This window comes from Orycteropus afer, unplaced genomic scaffold, assembly GCF_000298275.1.
Source record: "Orycteropus afer afer isolate SDZICR_OR568_19922 unplaced genomic scaffold, OryAfe1.0 scaffold00123, whole genome shotgun sequence".
NCBI lineage: Eukaryota > Metazoa > Chordata > Mammalia > Tubulidentata > Orycteropodidae > Orycteropus > Orycteropus afer.
In genome coordinates, this window is record NW_006921710.1 from 2,677,805 (window position 1) to 2,692,725 (window position 14,921).

At 49.0% G+C, this 14,921-nt stretch overlaps 1 protein-coding gene across 1 annotated transcript in view; it reads right to left on the reverse strand.

The window, feature by feature from the left end:
* LAMC3 (laminin subunit gamma 3) overlaps nucleotides 1–14,921 on the reverse strand; it is a 94,264-nt gene that overhangs the window by 31,143 nt on the left and 48,200 nt on the right. Inside the window, exons 13-22 of the mRNA XM_007944344.2 lie at nucleotides 12,135–12,323; nucleotides 11,075–11,320; nucleotides 9,998–10,151; nucleotides 8,662–8,804; nucleotides 7,867–8,045; nucleotides 4,162–4,303; nucleotides 2,902–3,107; nucleotides 2,395–2,471; nucleotides 543–677; nucleotides 125–143 (exon numbers count right to left, since the gene is read on the reverse strand). Of these exons, the coding sequence (XP_007942535.1) occupies nucleotides 125–143; nucleotides 543–677; nucleotides 2,395–2,471; nucleotides 2,902–3,107; nucleotides 4,162–4,303; nucleotides 7,867–8,045; nucleotides 8,662–8,804; nucleotides 9,998–10,151; nucleotides 11,075–11,320; nucleotides 12,135–12,323 (1,490 nt within the window). The remainder of the gene's footprint in view (nucleotides 1–124; nucleotides 144–542; nucleotides 678–2,394; nucleotides 2,472–2,901; nucleotides 3,108–4,161; nucleotides 4,304–7,866; nucleotides 8,046–8,661; nucleotides 8,805–9,997; nucleotides 10,152–11,074; nucleotides 11,321–12,134; nucleotides 12,324–14,921) is intronic.

Sequence of the window (14,921 nt, forward strand, 5' to 3'; positions counted from 1 at the left end):
GACCTCACCCCAGCCAAGCCAATTGGCTCAGGGATGAACACCTGATCTGAGCAGAACCAATTAGATTCTCTAAAGAATGTCAACTAGGGCCTCAGAGACATTGGTGGGTTGACCCTGAACCAACGAGGCTGTAAGGGGACCACCTAGAACAGAGAAGCAGAACAAACTGGTCACAGAGGCAGAGAAGAGGGAAGCTGGTACCAGAGAAGGCTGAGAGGAGATGCCCCATGGAGCTGGGGTGGTGCTCAGGGGATAATCAAAGGGGAGAAAGAGGGTTTGCTGCTCTGGGTCCTCCTGGTGCAGCTCCTGTCCCATCTCTCCAAAGGTTGAGTTGCATCCCCACCTATAACTCATCACCGAGAGGGCCCAAGACCCCATGATTCCACCCTGAGTGGAATGCAGCCCCAGACATCCCAACCAAACACAAAGAGCATCAGGATGTAGGGAAGGAAGTCAGTGCTGGAACCAGCAGCCTCTGGCCAGGACCAGTCAGCTCCAGGAGGCCAACCCTTAGCTTCTGCACCCACCTATGGAAGTCTCACCTGTCCTCCAGTTCCTGCTGGGTCTCCATGGCCACCCTACCCTCCATCAGATTCCAGAGGAGCATGTAACTGGTGTTGGAGGCGAGCAGGGCCCTCCAAGCAGTGGCCTCTATCTTGGTGGCAGTGTCCCAGTGGCTGTGCGAAAATATCCACCTGACTATCACCAGGAACTCACAGAGCAGGAGGGCTAGGGCCCAAACCCACAACCCTGTCTGCATGGGCTTCTTGCTATCCCAACTCAAGCAAAGGACTAGACTCCTCTACCTCTCTACCTGACATGTAGGGAGAGCTTAATAGGAAGGGGGCCACATGTCCCAGACCTGATAATTTATGCCTTTGTCCTGGGATAATGATTAATAGGGCCTTTTTTCACATGTAAAATCATCCTCATTTGGACAATGAATTTTACGGTCACTCTAATAAAGAAAGAATAAAAGAACTAGTGGTTATGAAAGCCTGGGTTTGAATCCTGGTTCTATCACTTACAAGCAGTGTGTCCTTAAGCAAGTTACCTAACTTCTCTGAGCCTGTTTCTTCATGAGTCTAAGATTTAAATGAGTCTAAGATCCTAGATACAACTAAAGGGGACAACTTTGTACTTTGTAGACCCTGTACTTTTAGAGCCTTGAGCTGCTTTTTAGAAGGCAGTAAGTGAAACAACCCAAATGTCCATCAAACGATGAATGGATAAACAAAATGTGGTATTATGCATATAATGGAATATTATTTGGCCATTAAAAGGAATGATGTTCTGATTTCTGCTACAACATTAGTGAACTTTGAAAACTTTATGCTTAATGAAAGAAGCCAGTCACAAAAACCATATATCGTATGATTCCACTTACAGGGAATATCCAGAAGAGACAAATCCAGAGACAGAAAGTACACTAGGGTTGCCTAGGGCTGCTGGAGGGGTGAGATGGGAAAGTTGAGGGGAAAATGGGGAGTGGCTGCTAATGGGAATGGGTTTCTTTGGGGGTTATAAAACTGTTCTACAACTCTGAATATACTTAAAAGCCATTGAATCATGTATTTTAAATGGATGAATTGTATGGTGTGTTAACTCTATCTCAACAAAGTTGTTAGTAAAAAAGGCTGTCAACCTAGGCTTGCTCCCCCCATCCTGGGAGTCTCTCTGAGCTCCTGCTGCTACCACATATCGCTCCCTTCCACGTCTGGTGACAACCCTCCCCCCCAACTAGAAAGCTCTTGTAGTCACCCAATTCCAGCTTCCAGAGTGGGGGCACATATGGGCTAAGCCTGCCTGGGTTAGTTGGGGTTGTGTATTAACTTGGCTGGACCATGATTCCAAGTAGTTTAAGCAGTTATGACGTGGTTATTCCCATGATGAGATTGAGTATATATGCTTTGAGCAGCCAATCTGTTGAAAGGGAGTTTCCCTAGGGGTGTGGCCTGTTTCCAAAATATATATGGACATCCTGGGAGAATGGGAGAACCTTCTGTGGATCTGGATCCTGCTGTACTGCCTACAACTGTCTGTGAATGAACAATCCCCCATTCTGCCTGGTGATCTTGGACTTGTCATCCACTGGAGTCAATAGCCAGTATATTGCCTGCCAACCTTGAGCTCGTCAGCTCAAGCTGCATGAGTTGGGAAAAGCCTCCAGTTTGACATTTGATCCAGGAACTTGGGACTTTCCAGCTTCTATAACTGTGTGAGCCATTTTCCCAAGATAAATTTCTCTCTCTCTCTCTCTAAGCTTTACTGGTTTTGTTTCTCTAGAGAACCCAGCCTAACACACTACCCCTGGAAACCCCTGGAGAAGGGCTCTTGCTCCCTGGAAGACTGTGTGGGCAAGACGTCACCACTCTCTGGGGTCTTGGGACTCACCTCCTGGCTAGAAATCGTGCCTCTGTGGCCAGCTGGCTCCAGTTGGTAAGTTGGCTGGGCTCTTCCTGAGGAATCACCTTTAGAGGAGAAAAGGAAAGAAGAAGAAATTGATGATCCATCCCTAAAGGCTCTGGACCAAACTGGACAATGTCAGTCATGTTATAAATGCACAAAGCCAGCCACAAAGTCGGCACCCAGTGAGCCGGGGGCCTAGATCATGGACATAATGATAAAGCCACGGACCACTTACTGAGCACTCACTGTTGACCTAGCAAGTGCCCCATTCTGAGCAAGGATTACCTGCCTGAAGCAACACATGAGGAGCCACTGTATCAGCCCCATCTTGCAGATGACAAAAATGAGCCTCAGGCAAGGGATGAAGTATGCTCAAGGTCACCAACCAGGTCAACAGTAGGGCTGGGCAAGGATCGAGTCTCCCTCCTCCCTGTCCAGAGTCCCCTTCATTGGTGGAGCTCAGTAGTGAGGGGTGGGGTGCGCCTGGGGTACCAGAGACGAGAGCGTGATGGTTGCACGCAGAATCTCTTCCTCCGAGGACGCCAGCACCACAGCAAGATTGGCCAGCTGGACGCAGGTCTTCTCAGCTCTGGCCTGGGCACAGTGGGCACTCCTGCTCAGCACCTGCAGCTGTGCCTGAGCAGCCTTCATGGAACCCTCGAGGTCCGTCATTTGCTCCAGGAAGGTTTCCTGGGACCCTGCAGGAAGCCCATAGCCCAGAGTTCACAGAGTGGTCTAGATTTCATGCCAAACCTCCCATGCCAGGAACCAGCCCCCCATCTGTGCCCACCACCCTTCCCTGAGCACAGCTTAATCCCATCACCAGCCCTGAGCACCTCAAGTTACAAAGCCAAAGCCTCCCCATTTTACAGATCCAGAGGCTGAGGCCCAGAGAAAGCAAGTCATGATCCAAAGTCCTGTAGTAAGTTGGTCACAGACAAGGGACTGAAAGGAACTTAGGCCTTCCAGGGTCACCACAAACAATTCTTAAATCTGGCACAGCAGGAAAACTCTGCCTCAAATTCACTTTGTAATTTGCAACATAGCTCACATCTGGGCATTTTAGACAGGTGGTATCTGGTAGCTCTCTATTTAAAAACTATTCTTGCTAACAGGTGCTCAGCTCACCTGTGTCTGGCTGCTAAAGGAGTGTATTTCATGAAAGAATCGATTCACTTTTGCCTGTCTCTAAATCTTAGTGCCTAGGGCAAAATTCCAGCTACTTGGCTTTATTTATAGTTCTCTTTTCTTTTTTTTATTATTTACTCGTTTATTTTCCATATGCCAAGCATTATGCTGGGGATACGGCAGTGAACAAAACAGCCAACAATCAAGACAGTGAGCCCCAACTTGTTCAACACCTGGGATAGCGCATTGATAACCATTTGTTGGACAAGTGGATAAATGAATGAACCTAGCTCCTGGCCCCACTGAGCTTACACTCTGGTTAGAACAGGAGGGCTTGGGAATAGATGCTATATAGTCAAAGACTGGCATTCACAAAGCTACAAGACCAACTGGGCTAGGGACGTGAAGGAGAGGTCTATGGGGTCATAGGACTGTACCACCAAGGAAGCCCACAAGGTAGGGAGGTGAGCTTCCCAAGCAAGCAGGTTCTCCTGCTGGGCCACCAAAGAAGCCCAGGAGCCTCAAAGCATCTGGACAAAATGAGACTGAAGAGTTTCCTGGGGAAGTCTGACCAGCTTGCCCTTTTCTTTTCCTCCCAGTCTGCCAGCCACTCTCCCGCCAAACCTTGTAGCAGATCGTGGCCCTGGTAGACATCTCCCCGCGGGGCCTCTCGCTGCAAAACATCCAGTGGTCCCCAGGGGGTGCCACAGTCAGACCCCTGCAGCCATCTTTCCATCAGGGTCAGCCGGGCCTTCAGCTTGGCAGCCTAGAGAGAACAGGGAAAGAAGAGTGTGTGAGTCTGGGGGCCTAGAAGGTCTGCCTGGACACCTTCCCCAGCTTCTGCCTGGCCTGCCCTCCCCAGGGCTCCCTTCTCCAAATCCTACCTAGGCTTCAAAGCTAAGGATGTACCACATGCCTGAGAACCATGCCTGCCTGCCACCTGCTACAGCTAGCCCTTCCCATCTCATGCTCATGGAACCTGCTGGCACTCAGCCATCCACACTTCTGTCCTAAGAAGGGTGGGAGGGAACAAGGAGAACAGAAGCTCCTGAGGGTTTCTGTCCATCTGGTCACTGTCCTCCCAGTACAGACACACACAGGCACTCAGTGGACATTTGCTGGCTGAGTGAAAGTGCTATGCAACGTCTTCTAGCACTGTTCTTTTAATCACATGAACAATAACTGCATTTATGGGGTGCTTGCTAAGAGCCAGCAGTGGTGCAAACGCCTGCCACTTTGTAGCAACCCTAACTGGCAGGGACCACAGATCCTAAGCCCTCTTCTCTGCTCCAAAGTCTAAAATGCTCTGAAAGTCTCATGGCTTTCCGTCCTTTACAATATGGCAACGATCTGATCTAACCTGAATTTATCCGGAAGCAAAAGCTGTTCTGAAAAAGGCTCACTGAGGCTTTTATTTACCCACTTGATGTGAACATTCACGTTTTCCTGAAGAAATATCAATGGGCTTGATTGGCAGGGAGGGGATCCTGCCAGGGGTGTGAAGATGAATTTCATGTGTCAGCATGGCTAGGTTATGGTGCAGGCATTTTGTAGATGTGACTAATATGCATCATCAGGTGACTCTACGTAAAGGAGATTAACCTTGATAATATAGGTAGGCTTCACCCAATCAGTTGAAGACCTTAAGAGCAAAAACTGAGGGGCTCTGCCTCAAGACTATAGAGTAGATGTCATGGGTTGATTTAAAATATGTGTTGAATTCCTGGCCCTTTTACCTGTGGATGAGATCCTGTTTGGAAAGAGAGTTTTTATTTTGATGTTAATATAGGCATACCAGTATAGGGTGGATCCAAAACCTAATCACTTCTGAGTTATAAAAGGACACAGAGACACACACATAAGGGGGAATATAGAAGCCATATGAGGACCCACCTACAAGCAAAGGAAGGCTAAGGATTGCCAGCTGTCACCAGTAACTAGGAAAGAGGCTCACAGAAGGCAACACAGCCAAGATCCTGATTTGGACATTTAGCTTCCAGAACTGTGAGAAAATAAATTTCTGTTCTTTAAAGCCACTCACGTGTGGTATTTGTTACTGTAGCACTGGAAAACTAAGACAACAGATACCCTGCTAGAGTTTCCAGCCTGCTGTTTGACCCACAGATTCTGGACTTGCCAACCCTCACAACTGTGTGAACAAGTTCCTTGAAATCTCTCTCTCTCCACACTGTATGTATATTTATATATAAATATACACATTATTAAAACCAAACTCACTGCCGTCGACTCACTTCTGACTCATAGCGACTCCTCCTTGGGTTTCCCAGGTGGTATCTCGGCAAAAGTAGATTGCCCAATCTTCATACTGAGGAGTAGCTAGTGGGTTTGAACTGCCAGCCTTCTGGTTAACAGTCAAATGCCTTAGGCACTATGCCACCAGAGCGTCTATGTATACATACATATACACTATACATATATGCTGAAAAGAGCTCTGGTGGCATTGTGCCTAAGGCATTTGACTGCTAACCAGAAGGCTGGTGGTTCAAATCCACCAGCCACTCCTCAGAAAGAAGACTGGGCAATCTATTCACATAGAGATACCACCTTGAAAACCAAAGGATGGGTCACTATGAGTTGGAAACAACTCAACAGCTGTGAGTTGGTTGTTTTTATATATATATATATATATGTAAAATATATATAAATAATATATATTTATTATATAATATATATTTATAATATATACATTATGTATATATTTATAATATATACATATTTATAATATATATTTATACTATATTATATATTTATAATATATATTATATATTTATAATATATGTATAATATATATATTTATAAAATATACATATATACACACACACATACATATGTATATAACTATACACACACAGACATTTACATATATAAGGAGCTCTGGTGGCATAGTGCCTAAGGCATCTGACTACTAATCAGAAGGTTGGTGATTCAAACCCACCAGCCACTCCACAGAAGGAAGACTGGTCAATCTACTTCTATAAAGATTTACAGTCTCAGAAACCCAAAGGAGGTCACTATGAGTCAGAATCAACTTGATGGCAGTGATTTTTGTTTTTGTTTTATACATACATGTGTGCATGCACACGCACACACACACACACAGGAGTGCTGGTGGTGCAGTGCCTAAGGCATTTGACTGCTAACCAAGTTGGCGGTCCAAACCCACCAGCTGCTTTGCATAAGGAAGCTGAAGCAATCTACTTCCATAAAGATCTACCACCTTGGAAACCCAGGAGGGGTTGCTATGAGTCAGAACTGACTTGATAGCAGGGAGTTTGGTTTTGTGTGTGTGTGTGTGTGTGTGTGTATGTACATACAGATAATGTATAACCCATTGCTGTAGAGTTGATTCTGACTCATAGTGACCCTGTAGGATAGAGTAGAACAGTCTCATAGGGTTTCCAGGCTATAAGTCTTTACAGAAGCAGACTGCCATATCTTTCTCCCATGGAGCAGCTGGTAGGTTCGAACCACCAATTTTTTGGTTTGTAGCTGAGTGCTTAACCACGATATGACCAGTGCTCCCTGTTGTTGTTGTTATGTGCCATCGAGTTGGCCCTGACTCATAGTGACCCCTCCTTGGGTTGCCAAGGCGGTATCACTACGGAAGTAGATTGCCCAACCTTCCTCCCGAGGAGTGGCTGGTGAGTTTGAACCGCCAGCCTTCTGGTTAGCAGTCAAGTGCCTTAGGCACTATGCTACCAGAGCTCCTAGGGCTCCTTATATTATATATATATATTCTATTGGTTTTGTTTCTCTGGAGAACCCTGAAGAACCCAATGTGAGCTAATATTCAGTATAAGCCATCTTATCTTTCTACAGTTCCATACGTCTGAATTCCAAAACACATCCAGGCCACTGATTTCGGGTCTATTACTAGCTCTGTTTTAGAGTAGGACAGCAATGCTGAGGCTTACCAAGACTGTCCCCGACAACTGAGGCTGGGGGGAGGAAGGATAACTGAGAGCCAGTACCCTGACCCCCGCACCACACTCTTCCCCTGCTTAAAATTCTTCCACTTGTACCCCAGAACTGGCATCACCCTCCTTCTGACCCTCCCTGCATATAAGTTATCTATAGTCGCATTCCCAGTAAACCTGAGAACTCAGAAGGGTGGATAATGAGAGCTAAGGGTGGGAGGCAGGACAGACTGAGGGGCTGAGCTGGGTTGTAATGGGCCAGGATGTGGCTGGACCTAGGAGGAGGTGGACCAGACACAGAGTTGGTGCCATCTGGGGGGCTCCATCATTGTGTGGGGGTGAATGGGAAGGCAGGGCTGGGAGGGCTTGGCTAGAAGGGAGGGGGGCTCACCTCCTCCTTCACCAGGGAGTAGCAGGACGGGCACTCCTGGCACTGCAGGCCACCACTCGTGAGGAAGAAGTTGTCCTGGCAGCGGTCACACTTGTAGCCCACAAAGCCGGGCCTGCACACACACGTGCTGTTCTCGTGGCACTGGACAGAGGCAGCCCCCAGAGGGGAGCACCTGCATGCTGTGGGGGCCATGGCACATGGTGCTGGGTGTCCTGTGTTCTGCAGAGATCCAGCCAGCACCCCAGAAAACCCCCGCATCCTCTGGGTTGCTCCTCTAAATTTTCATACCTGGCTACTTCCCAGAACTCCTGGCTAGCCTCAAATATAGATTCCTGGGCCCTTCCTGGGATATTCCAATTCAACAGATCAGAAATGAGGACTGAAAACTGAGCTGATTTACTTAAATGGCCCCCATGGTGGGGGAGGAGAGGGGAACTCTGAGGACCAGCCAGATTCAGAAACTGCCAATGCAGGCTACCTGTACCAAGGAGGAAACGAGGCCTGGGGAGGGGGCGTGATAGTTCCAGGCACACAGGAATTGAGCAGGGAGTCTAGGATTAAATGCCCAGGCCACTGTGAGGACAATGCCCTTCTTCCCAGGCCTTGGCCCTCACTCACTCCAGGTGTTCATGGCCACTCTCAAGAGACCCACTCAGAGTCTAACATTTCTCTCTCCTCCTGCAGAGTCCTCTTCCCCTCAGTCCTCCGCCCAGAAACCTTTCGGCCCCAGTGTTTATGCAGCGTCCCTCCTACCCACTGGGGGAATAGCAGCCCAGAAAGGACCCAGCTCCTTACCCCGGCAGCCCTTGGCAGAGAAGCCAAAGAAACCCTCCTGGCATCTGTCACAGGCCTGGCCCCCAACGCCTGGGCGGCAGGGGCACTGCCCAGTCTTGGGGTGGCACTGGTCCTCCTGGGAGCCCACTGGGTGGCACCTGCAGCTGTAATAAGAGACAAAACCAACCTGGTGACCAGCCTCCTATGTAGGCCACAGCTGGAAAGGGGCCTTCAGACAACAGCCTTCCACTGACTGGGCCCTATTTATTTATTTTTAAATTTTTATTGTGATTCGGGTGAAAGTTTACAGAGCAAATTAATTTTCCATACAGCAGTTCATACACATTTTGTCTTATGACATTGACTGCAATTCTCCACAATGTAACAGCTCTCTTCCTACTTCCTCCCTGTAGTTACCTCTTCCCTGTATTCTTCTTTCCTGTATATTCCTGCCCCCTAAGCTATCTCCCTGTGCAAATACTTCTCTTCTGTTCTCCCAGGATTGATCACTCTAAGGAATGTATCTACCTACCTGGTGTAGGTATCTGATGTAGATACCCTATATGACCCCTCCTGGGAAGGAAGGTTGGGCAGTCTACTTCTGTAGCCATACTGCCTCGGAAACCCAAGGAGGGGGTCCCTATGAGTCAGATCCGACTCAAAGCCATAGGAGGGAGTTCAGTTCCAGCTCTGAAGGGCAGTTAGGGGCCATAGTCTCGGGGGTCTCACCAGGCTCTATCAGACCAGCAAACCCGTTTTGTTTTTTTTTTTTAATGATTTTGAGTTTTATTCCACATTGTTCTCCTACTCTATCCAGGATCTTGACTGGGCCCTATTTTAATTGTGGGGCACGTGACATGACTTTCCCAAGCCATGTTCTGGGGAACAAAACAATAAATAAATAAAGGCTTTATGAATGCTTATGTTGTGGAGACTACAGCCCTCTGCTGGAGAGTCATGATACACGTTAAAGGCTCTGAGCAGTCCTGCAAGGAAGAAAACCGTTGGCATTTCCTCAGAGCCCTCCCCTCCTCCCTAAAGATGCTTGTCTAACGTTCTATGTGGCCAAAAAGTCAGCCCGGTGTTGATCATCACTGAAAACAAAATCCGAGACCAAACTGGCCACCTGCCCACTGAACATCCCTTAGGGCTGCTCTCGACTGGACTCCTGGGTTGGTAGGGCCTTGACTCGGACCCCAACAGACCATGCCTTTGTCCCCTTTGGTGAAGGGCACAGTGTACCTGGCAGCAGGCCTGGGATGACACAGTCCAGAAGGCCCATCGGAGGTCCCTTGGCTTCTTCCTCCAGCCTAGCACGCACTCAGGTCAAGGGCACCTATGGCCTCACCTCACCTACCTCTGGCAGCCCTTCCCAGGCTGGAGGTCATAGAAGCCAAGGCTGCAGCGGCTGCAATCTTGTCCGGTCACATGAGGCAGGCAAGAGCACTGGCCAGTCACTGGGTCGCAGGGTGTCTGCTTACTGACCGAGCCCTCCAGGGTACAGCTGCAGGCTGGGGAGGCAGGAAGAATGCTGAGGAACAAGGCGGACCATCAGTGGAACCTTTGGGGGTTCAGTAGATGCAGAGAGGCTGGGGAGTCCACAGAGATACCTCTCATTCAACCCATCACCTAAGCCCTTTCTGGAAGAAGGTTCTAGGGCAGAGCTCATTTCTCAAGCCATTTGCTATGTCCTTGAAGAGATGGCCCAGAACACTTGTGGCAGCAAGTGGCCCTTCCAAGCCTTCCCTGAGCCCTCATAGGCAGGAGAGAAGCCAGAGACTCTGGGCACCTGCCTCGCCTCAGCCCTGGCTCGGTCAGGGGTCACAGGTGACACTCTGCAGCCCCTGCTTTGAGTCATGTGACTCAAGAACAGCATGCAACTATGGGCCAGCATGGCATTACCAGAAGGGGTTCCATAAAACAAGAAAAGCAGAATGCTGGCAAATGTTATGTGGAAAAAGGGTTTAGGGAACCCGTAAGTTTGGGGCAAATGCTGAGTGTCTGTCCTACAAGGCTTTTGAGAATCTTCAGAGGCTGAGGGGTGCCTTGGCTCTGATGGGGGGGCAGAGGGTAGGGAGGGGAGAGAGGAAGAACATCCTGGAGGGTGGGGCAGTTTGATTAGAAGCTCAGGGAATCAGAGGACCAAATATGATGAGAGCTTCTATCTGGGACAGTCTATGTGTTAAGTGGGGAGTGTAAGATAAGCATAAAATCATCAAGGCAGGAAAACATGTCACAAGATCACAGTTTATAAGATTTCAAGGTTAAAGGATTTTGGGGAAAAGTAAAGCCTTATACTTCCTCAACATGGAAACAGAAAAGGTAAATAACTTGCCTGAGGTTGCACAGCCTTTTGGAGGGCTCACTGCCCAGGGCAGAGGAGATGTCTCCCATGCTCCACCCACCCCTGTGGCCCCCACTCGTGGATACTCACGCGCACACTTGTCTGCAGGCCGAAGGGCCAGGGCGCTTCCGTAGAAGCCCTCCTGACAGTGTTGACAGTGCACCCCTGTCGTGTTGTGGAGGCAGCGCAGGCAGTGGCCAGACAGGGGGTCACAGTTGCCTACAGCGTTGGGGTCTATGTTCCCATTGCACTGGCACCGGTGGCAGGGCTGGGGATGCCCAGAGAGCCCAAGTGGGTCCCCAAAAAAGCCATCATCACAGATCTCACAGCGGCGCCCTGGGGAAGGAGAAGGCTGTGTGTGGAGGGAGCAGGTATAAAAGGGCTAGTTACGGTAAATGAAGCAGCAGTGCAATGGCCGGGTAGGCCCTGCTCCACGGCTCCAGCTGCCAGGAGCTGCTTCCAGAGCGGGTCCCCTGTGAAGCTGGGCATCTGGCAAAATGGACTTAATGGGCTGTTCTGACACAGCCACAGGCACAAAATGTGAAACCAGACATCTAGGATGTCCTTGAGTCCTGGAGCAGGAACAAGGAGTGGGGAGAGGCATGGCAGCGTGTGTGCAGGCGCGCGCGCGCATGTCTGTGTGTGTGAGAGAGAGCGAGAGAGAGATTTCTGTTTCACACATTTCCTGATGACTTTTTTTTTTTAGAGCTGAAAGTTTAATCTGAGGTTTTCTACTTTAATTGTGAATCAGAAGCACCCAGGGAAGCTGTTAGGAATACAGGCTCCTGGGCTCTGTCTCAAGCTACTAAGTCAGGCTCTGTGTGACAGCAACCTAATGTGGGTATCTTTAAAAGTTCACCTGTGGGAGGATACTGGGACATGGCTTGTTTTTAGGCCCCAGCAGTGTCCCTGGGTCCAAAGGTCTCAGCTGCATGTACCCTAAGGTCTGAGTTCTGTGTAGAACTCACAGCAGCTGAGGGCCCTTAGTTATGAGAGGCAGGTGCCCTGAGTGGTCAGGCCACCTCTAGCAGAGCCCACCCCCACCTGCTATACCCCAGACACAGGACCTCACCTCTGGACTCAAGACAGAGTCAGGGCATCAGGGCTTGGCTGTCCCATGGGGCAAGGTCCCTGGGTACAAGCCACTCACCTCTCTGGCCCAGGGGGCAGTGGGTACACACCACCTCCCTGCTTTCTGGGATGGTCGTGCAGGCTGACTGCCCAGGGCATGGACAGGGTTGGCAGTCATCAGCTTGGCCTATAAAGGGGTTGCCATAGAAACCAGGCAGGCAGCGCTCACAGGATGGGCCCTCCGTGTGGTGGACACATAGGCAAATCCCTGAGGGGTAAGACAAACACCTTGTTACCAGTGCCTGAGCCCAGAACGCCCTAGAGACAGCAGGCACAGTGGGAGAGGGAGATTCTTATTCCTCCAGCACTTTAATGGTCAGGTCATGGGCCACATCCCAGGCAGAACTAGAACGGGAACCCTTCTACGATGGAGGTGTGGTGGACCCAGGAATGAAAAGCCCAGGCCTGAAACTGGACCATCCTTGGTTCACACTGACCACTTAATGACTCTGAACCGGGGCAGATTGTCTAACCCTTCTAGTTGACTTCAAAGAAAGGGCTTTTGTCAGGATTCAATGAGCATATTCATTTAAAGTGCCTTGCATAGTCCCTGGTCCACATAATTATTATTATTATTATCATTAATATTTTGTATTCCAAAATGCATAACTGAATGAACAGTCAACATTGTTGGACTGGAGAGATTCATTCAGGTTCGATTAGTGATGTCTGCCACAGGCAAGCAAAGGGAAAAGGCTCCATAGGTTACTTGTGCTCACACTCCCTGGTTGGTTGTGCTGACTCAAAGGCTATGGTTGGTCCTTTCCTCTGCCCTCAGATCCAGTGTTGATCCTGAGAAAAGCTGAGCAGGCATTTCCCTTCTTAGAGAGACCAGGCCTGCTCAAAGAGAACACGTGCTAAAACCTCCACTCTGAGTCTCCTGCTTCCTGGTGTGAGAGGCTCAGTGAAGTGAGGGTGGAAAAAGGCCTGTGTGCCAGCCCCCATTCAGTGACCTTGGGACCACAGGCAAGGTCTCCTCTGAGTTTCCTCAGCTGCAAGTGGGAATAACAGTTTGTTGTTGTTGTTATGTGCCCTCGAGTCTTGAACCGCAGGCCTTCTGGTTAGCTTAGCAGTCAGGTGCCTTAGGCACTATGCTACTAGAGCTCCTGGGAATAACAGTAGTGGTTGTGAACAGCCAGCCTGGAAGTCCACAGACCTGTGGGAAGAGAAGCTCTGCCACCTACTGGCCACGGGGCTTCTCTGCACCTTAACTCCCTCACCTGTAAAAACGGGACAACGATGGTCCCAGCACACCCAGGGACTTTCCCAGGATTCAGTGATGCAATGTATGAAAAGGCACCTAGCACATGGAGGAACACAGTGACATTATTTTATTAGTCTTGTCTTTAGTGATCACTCACATGTGTACAAAGCATTGTTGCCTATATCCACCAGTTTGGACTTTGACCTATAAGGGAGAGACTGGCCTTGTTGGTATTTTCTGCACTTTCCAGATGAAGAGCCTAAGACTCACCCAGTTAGTGATGGCTGAGCTTTGTTGCAAACTAGGTCTGTCTGTTTCAGAGTCTGGGCTCTTGACCTCTTGATGGGCTTCTCTCGACAGCCTAAACCAAAACCTTCTAGCTGATTTGGACTCACAGTGACCCCTATTGGAAGTAGATTGCCTAGTCTTGCTTCTGCAGAGTGGCTGGTGGGTTTGAACCACCAACCTTCTGGTTAGCCTTGGTCACTGTGCTACCAGAACTCCTTATCTCGACAGCCTAGCTGGTGTACACTATTATTATTCCCATTGTACAAACAAGGAAGCAGGCTCAGGGACAGGAGTGACTTTCCCAATGCTACAAGCCACTAAATGGAGGAGGTGCCAAATCTCTGACTCTGTGCTGTGTTACCCTCACAAGAACCTTCCTTTCTTAGAGCGTCCCTCTGGCTGGCAGGATCCCCCAAGGTCTTTTTCTGGTCTGTCCAGGGACCTTGCCCTAGCAGGTGGACTCACAAAAGACAGCCTACAGAGGTGTCAGCTTAAAACTCTAAGCTGACACTACTGGGCAGCATCTGTAATCAGGGAGGATGTTGTTGTTGTTAGGTGCCGTCGAGTCATCTCCAACTCATAGCCACCCTACGCACAACAGAATGAAACACCACCCGGTCCTGAGCCAGCTCCACGATTCTTGCTATACTTGAGCCCATCGCCGCTGCCATCCCGTCAATCCATCTCATTGAGGGCCTTCCCCTCTTTCGTCGACTCTCCACCTTACCAATCATGACATCCTTCTCCAGGGAATGGTCCTTTCTGACCACATGACAAAAGTATATGAGATGAAGTCTGGCCATTCTCACGTCCAAGGAGCATTCTGGCTGCCTCTCCTCCAGGACAGACCTGTTACTTCTTTTAGCAGTCCACAGTACTTTCAGCATTCTTTGCCAGCACCACAATTCAAAAGCATCAATTCTTCTTTGGTCTTCCTTATTCATTGTCCAACTCTCACATGCATATGAAGCAGCTGAAAATACCATAGCTTATGTCAGGCACGCCTTAGTCCTCAAGAAGACATCTTTTCTCTTCAGCACTTGAAAGAGGTCCTTTGCAGCAGATTTGCCCAGTGCGATGTCCTGACTGCTGCTTCCATTGGTGTTGATTACAGAACCAAGCAATGTGAAGTCTTTGACAACTTCAATCTTTTCTCCATTTATCTTAATGTTGCTTACAGATTCAGTTGTGAAGATTTTTGTTTTCTATATATTCAGATGTAATCCATACTGCAGACTGTATTCTTCAATCTTCATCAGTAAGTGCTTCAAGTCATCCTCACTTTCAGCAAGCAAAGTTGTGTCGTCAGTGTAT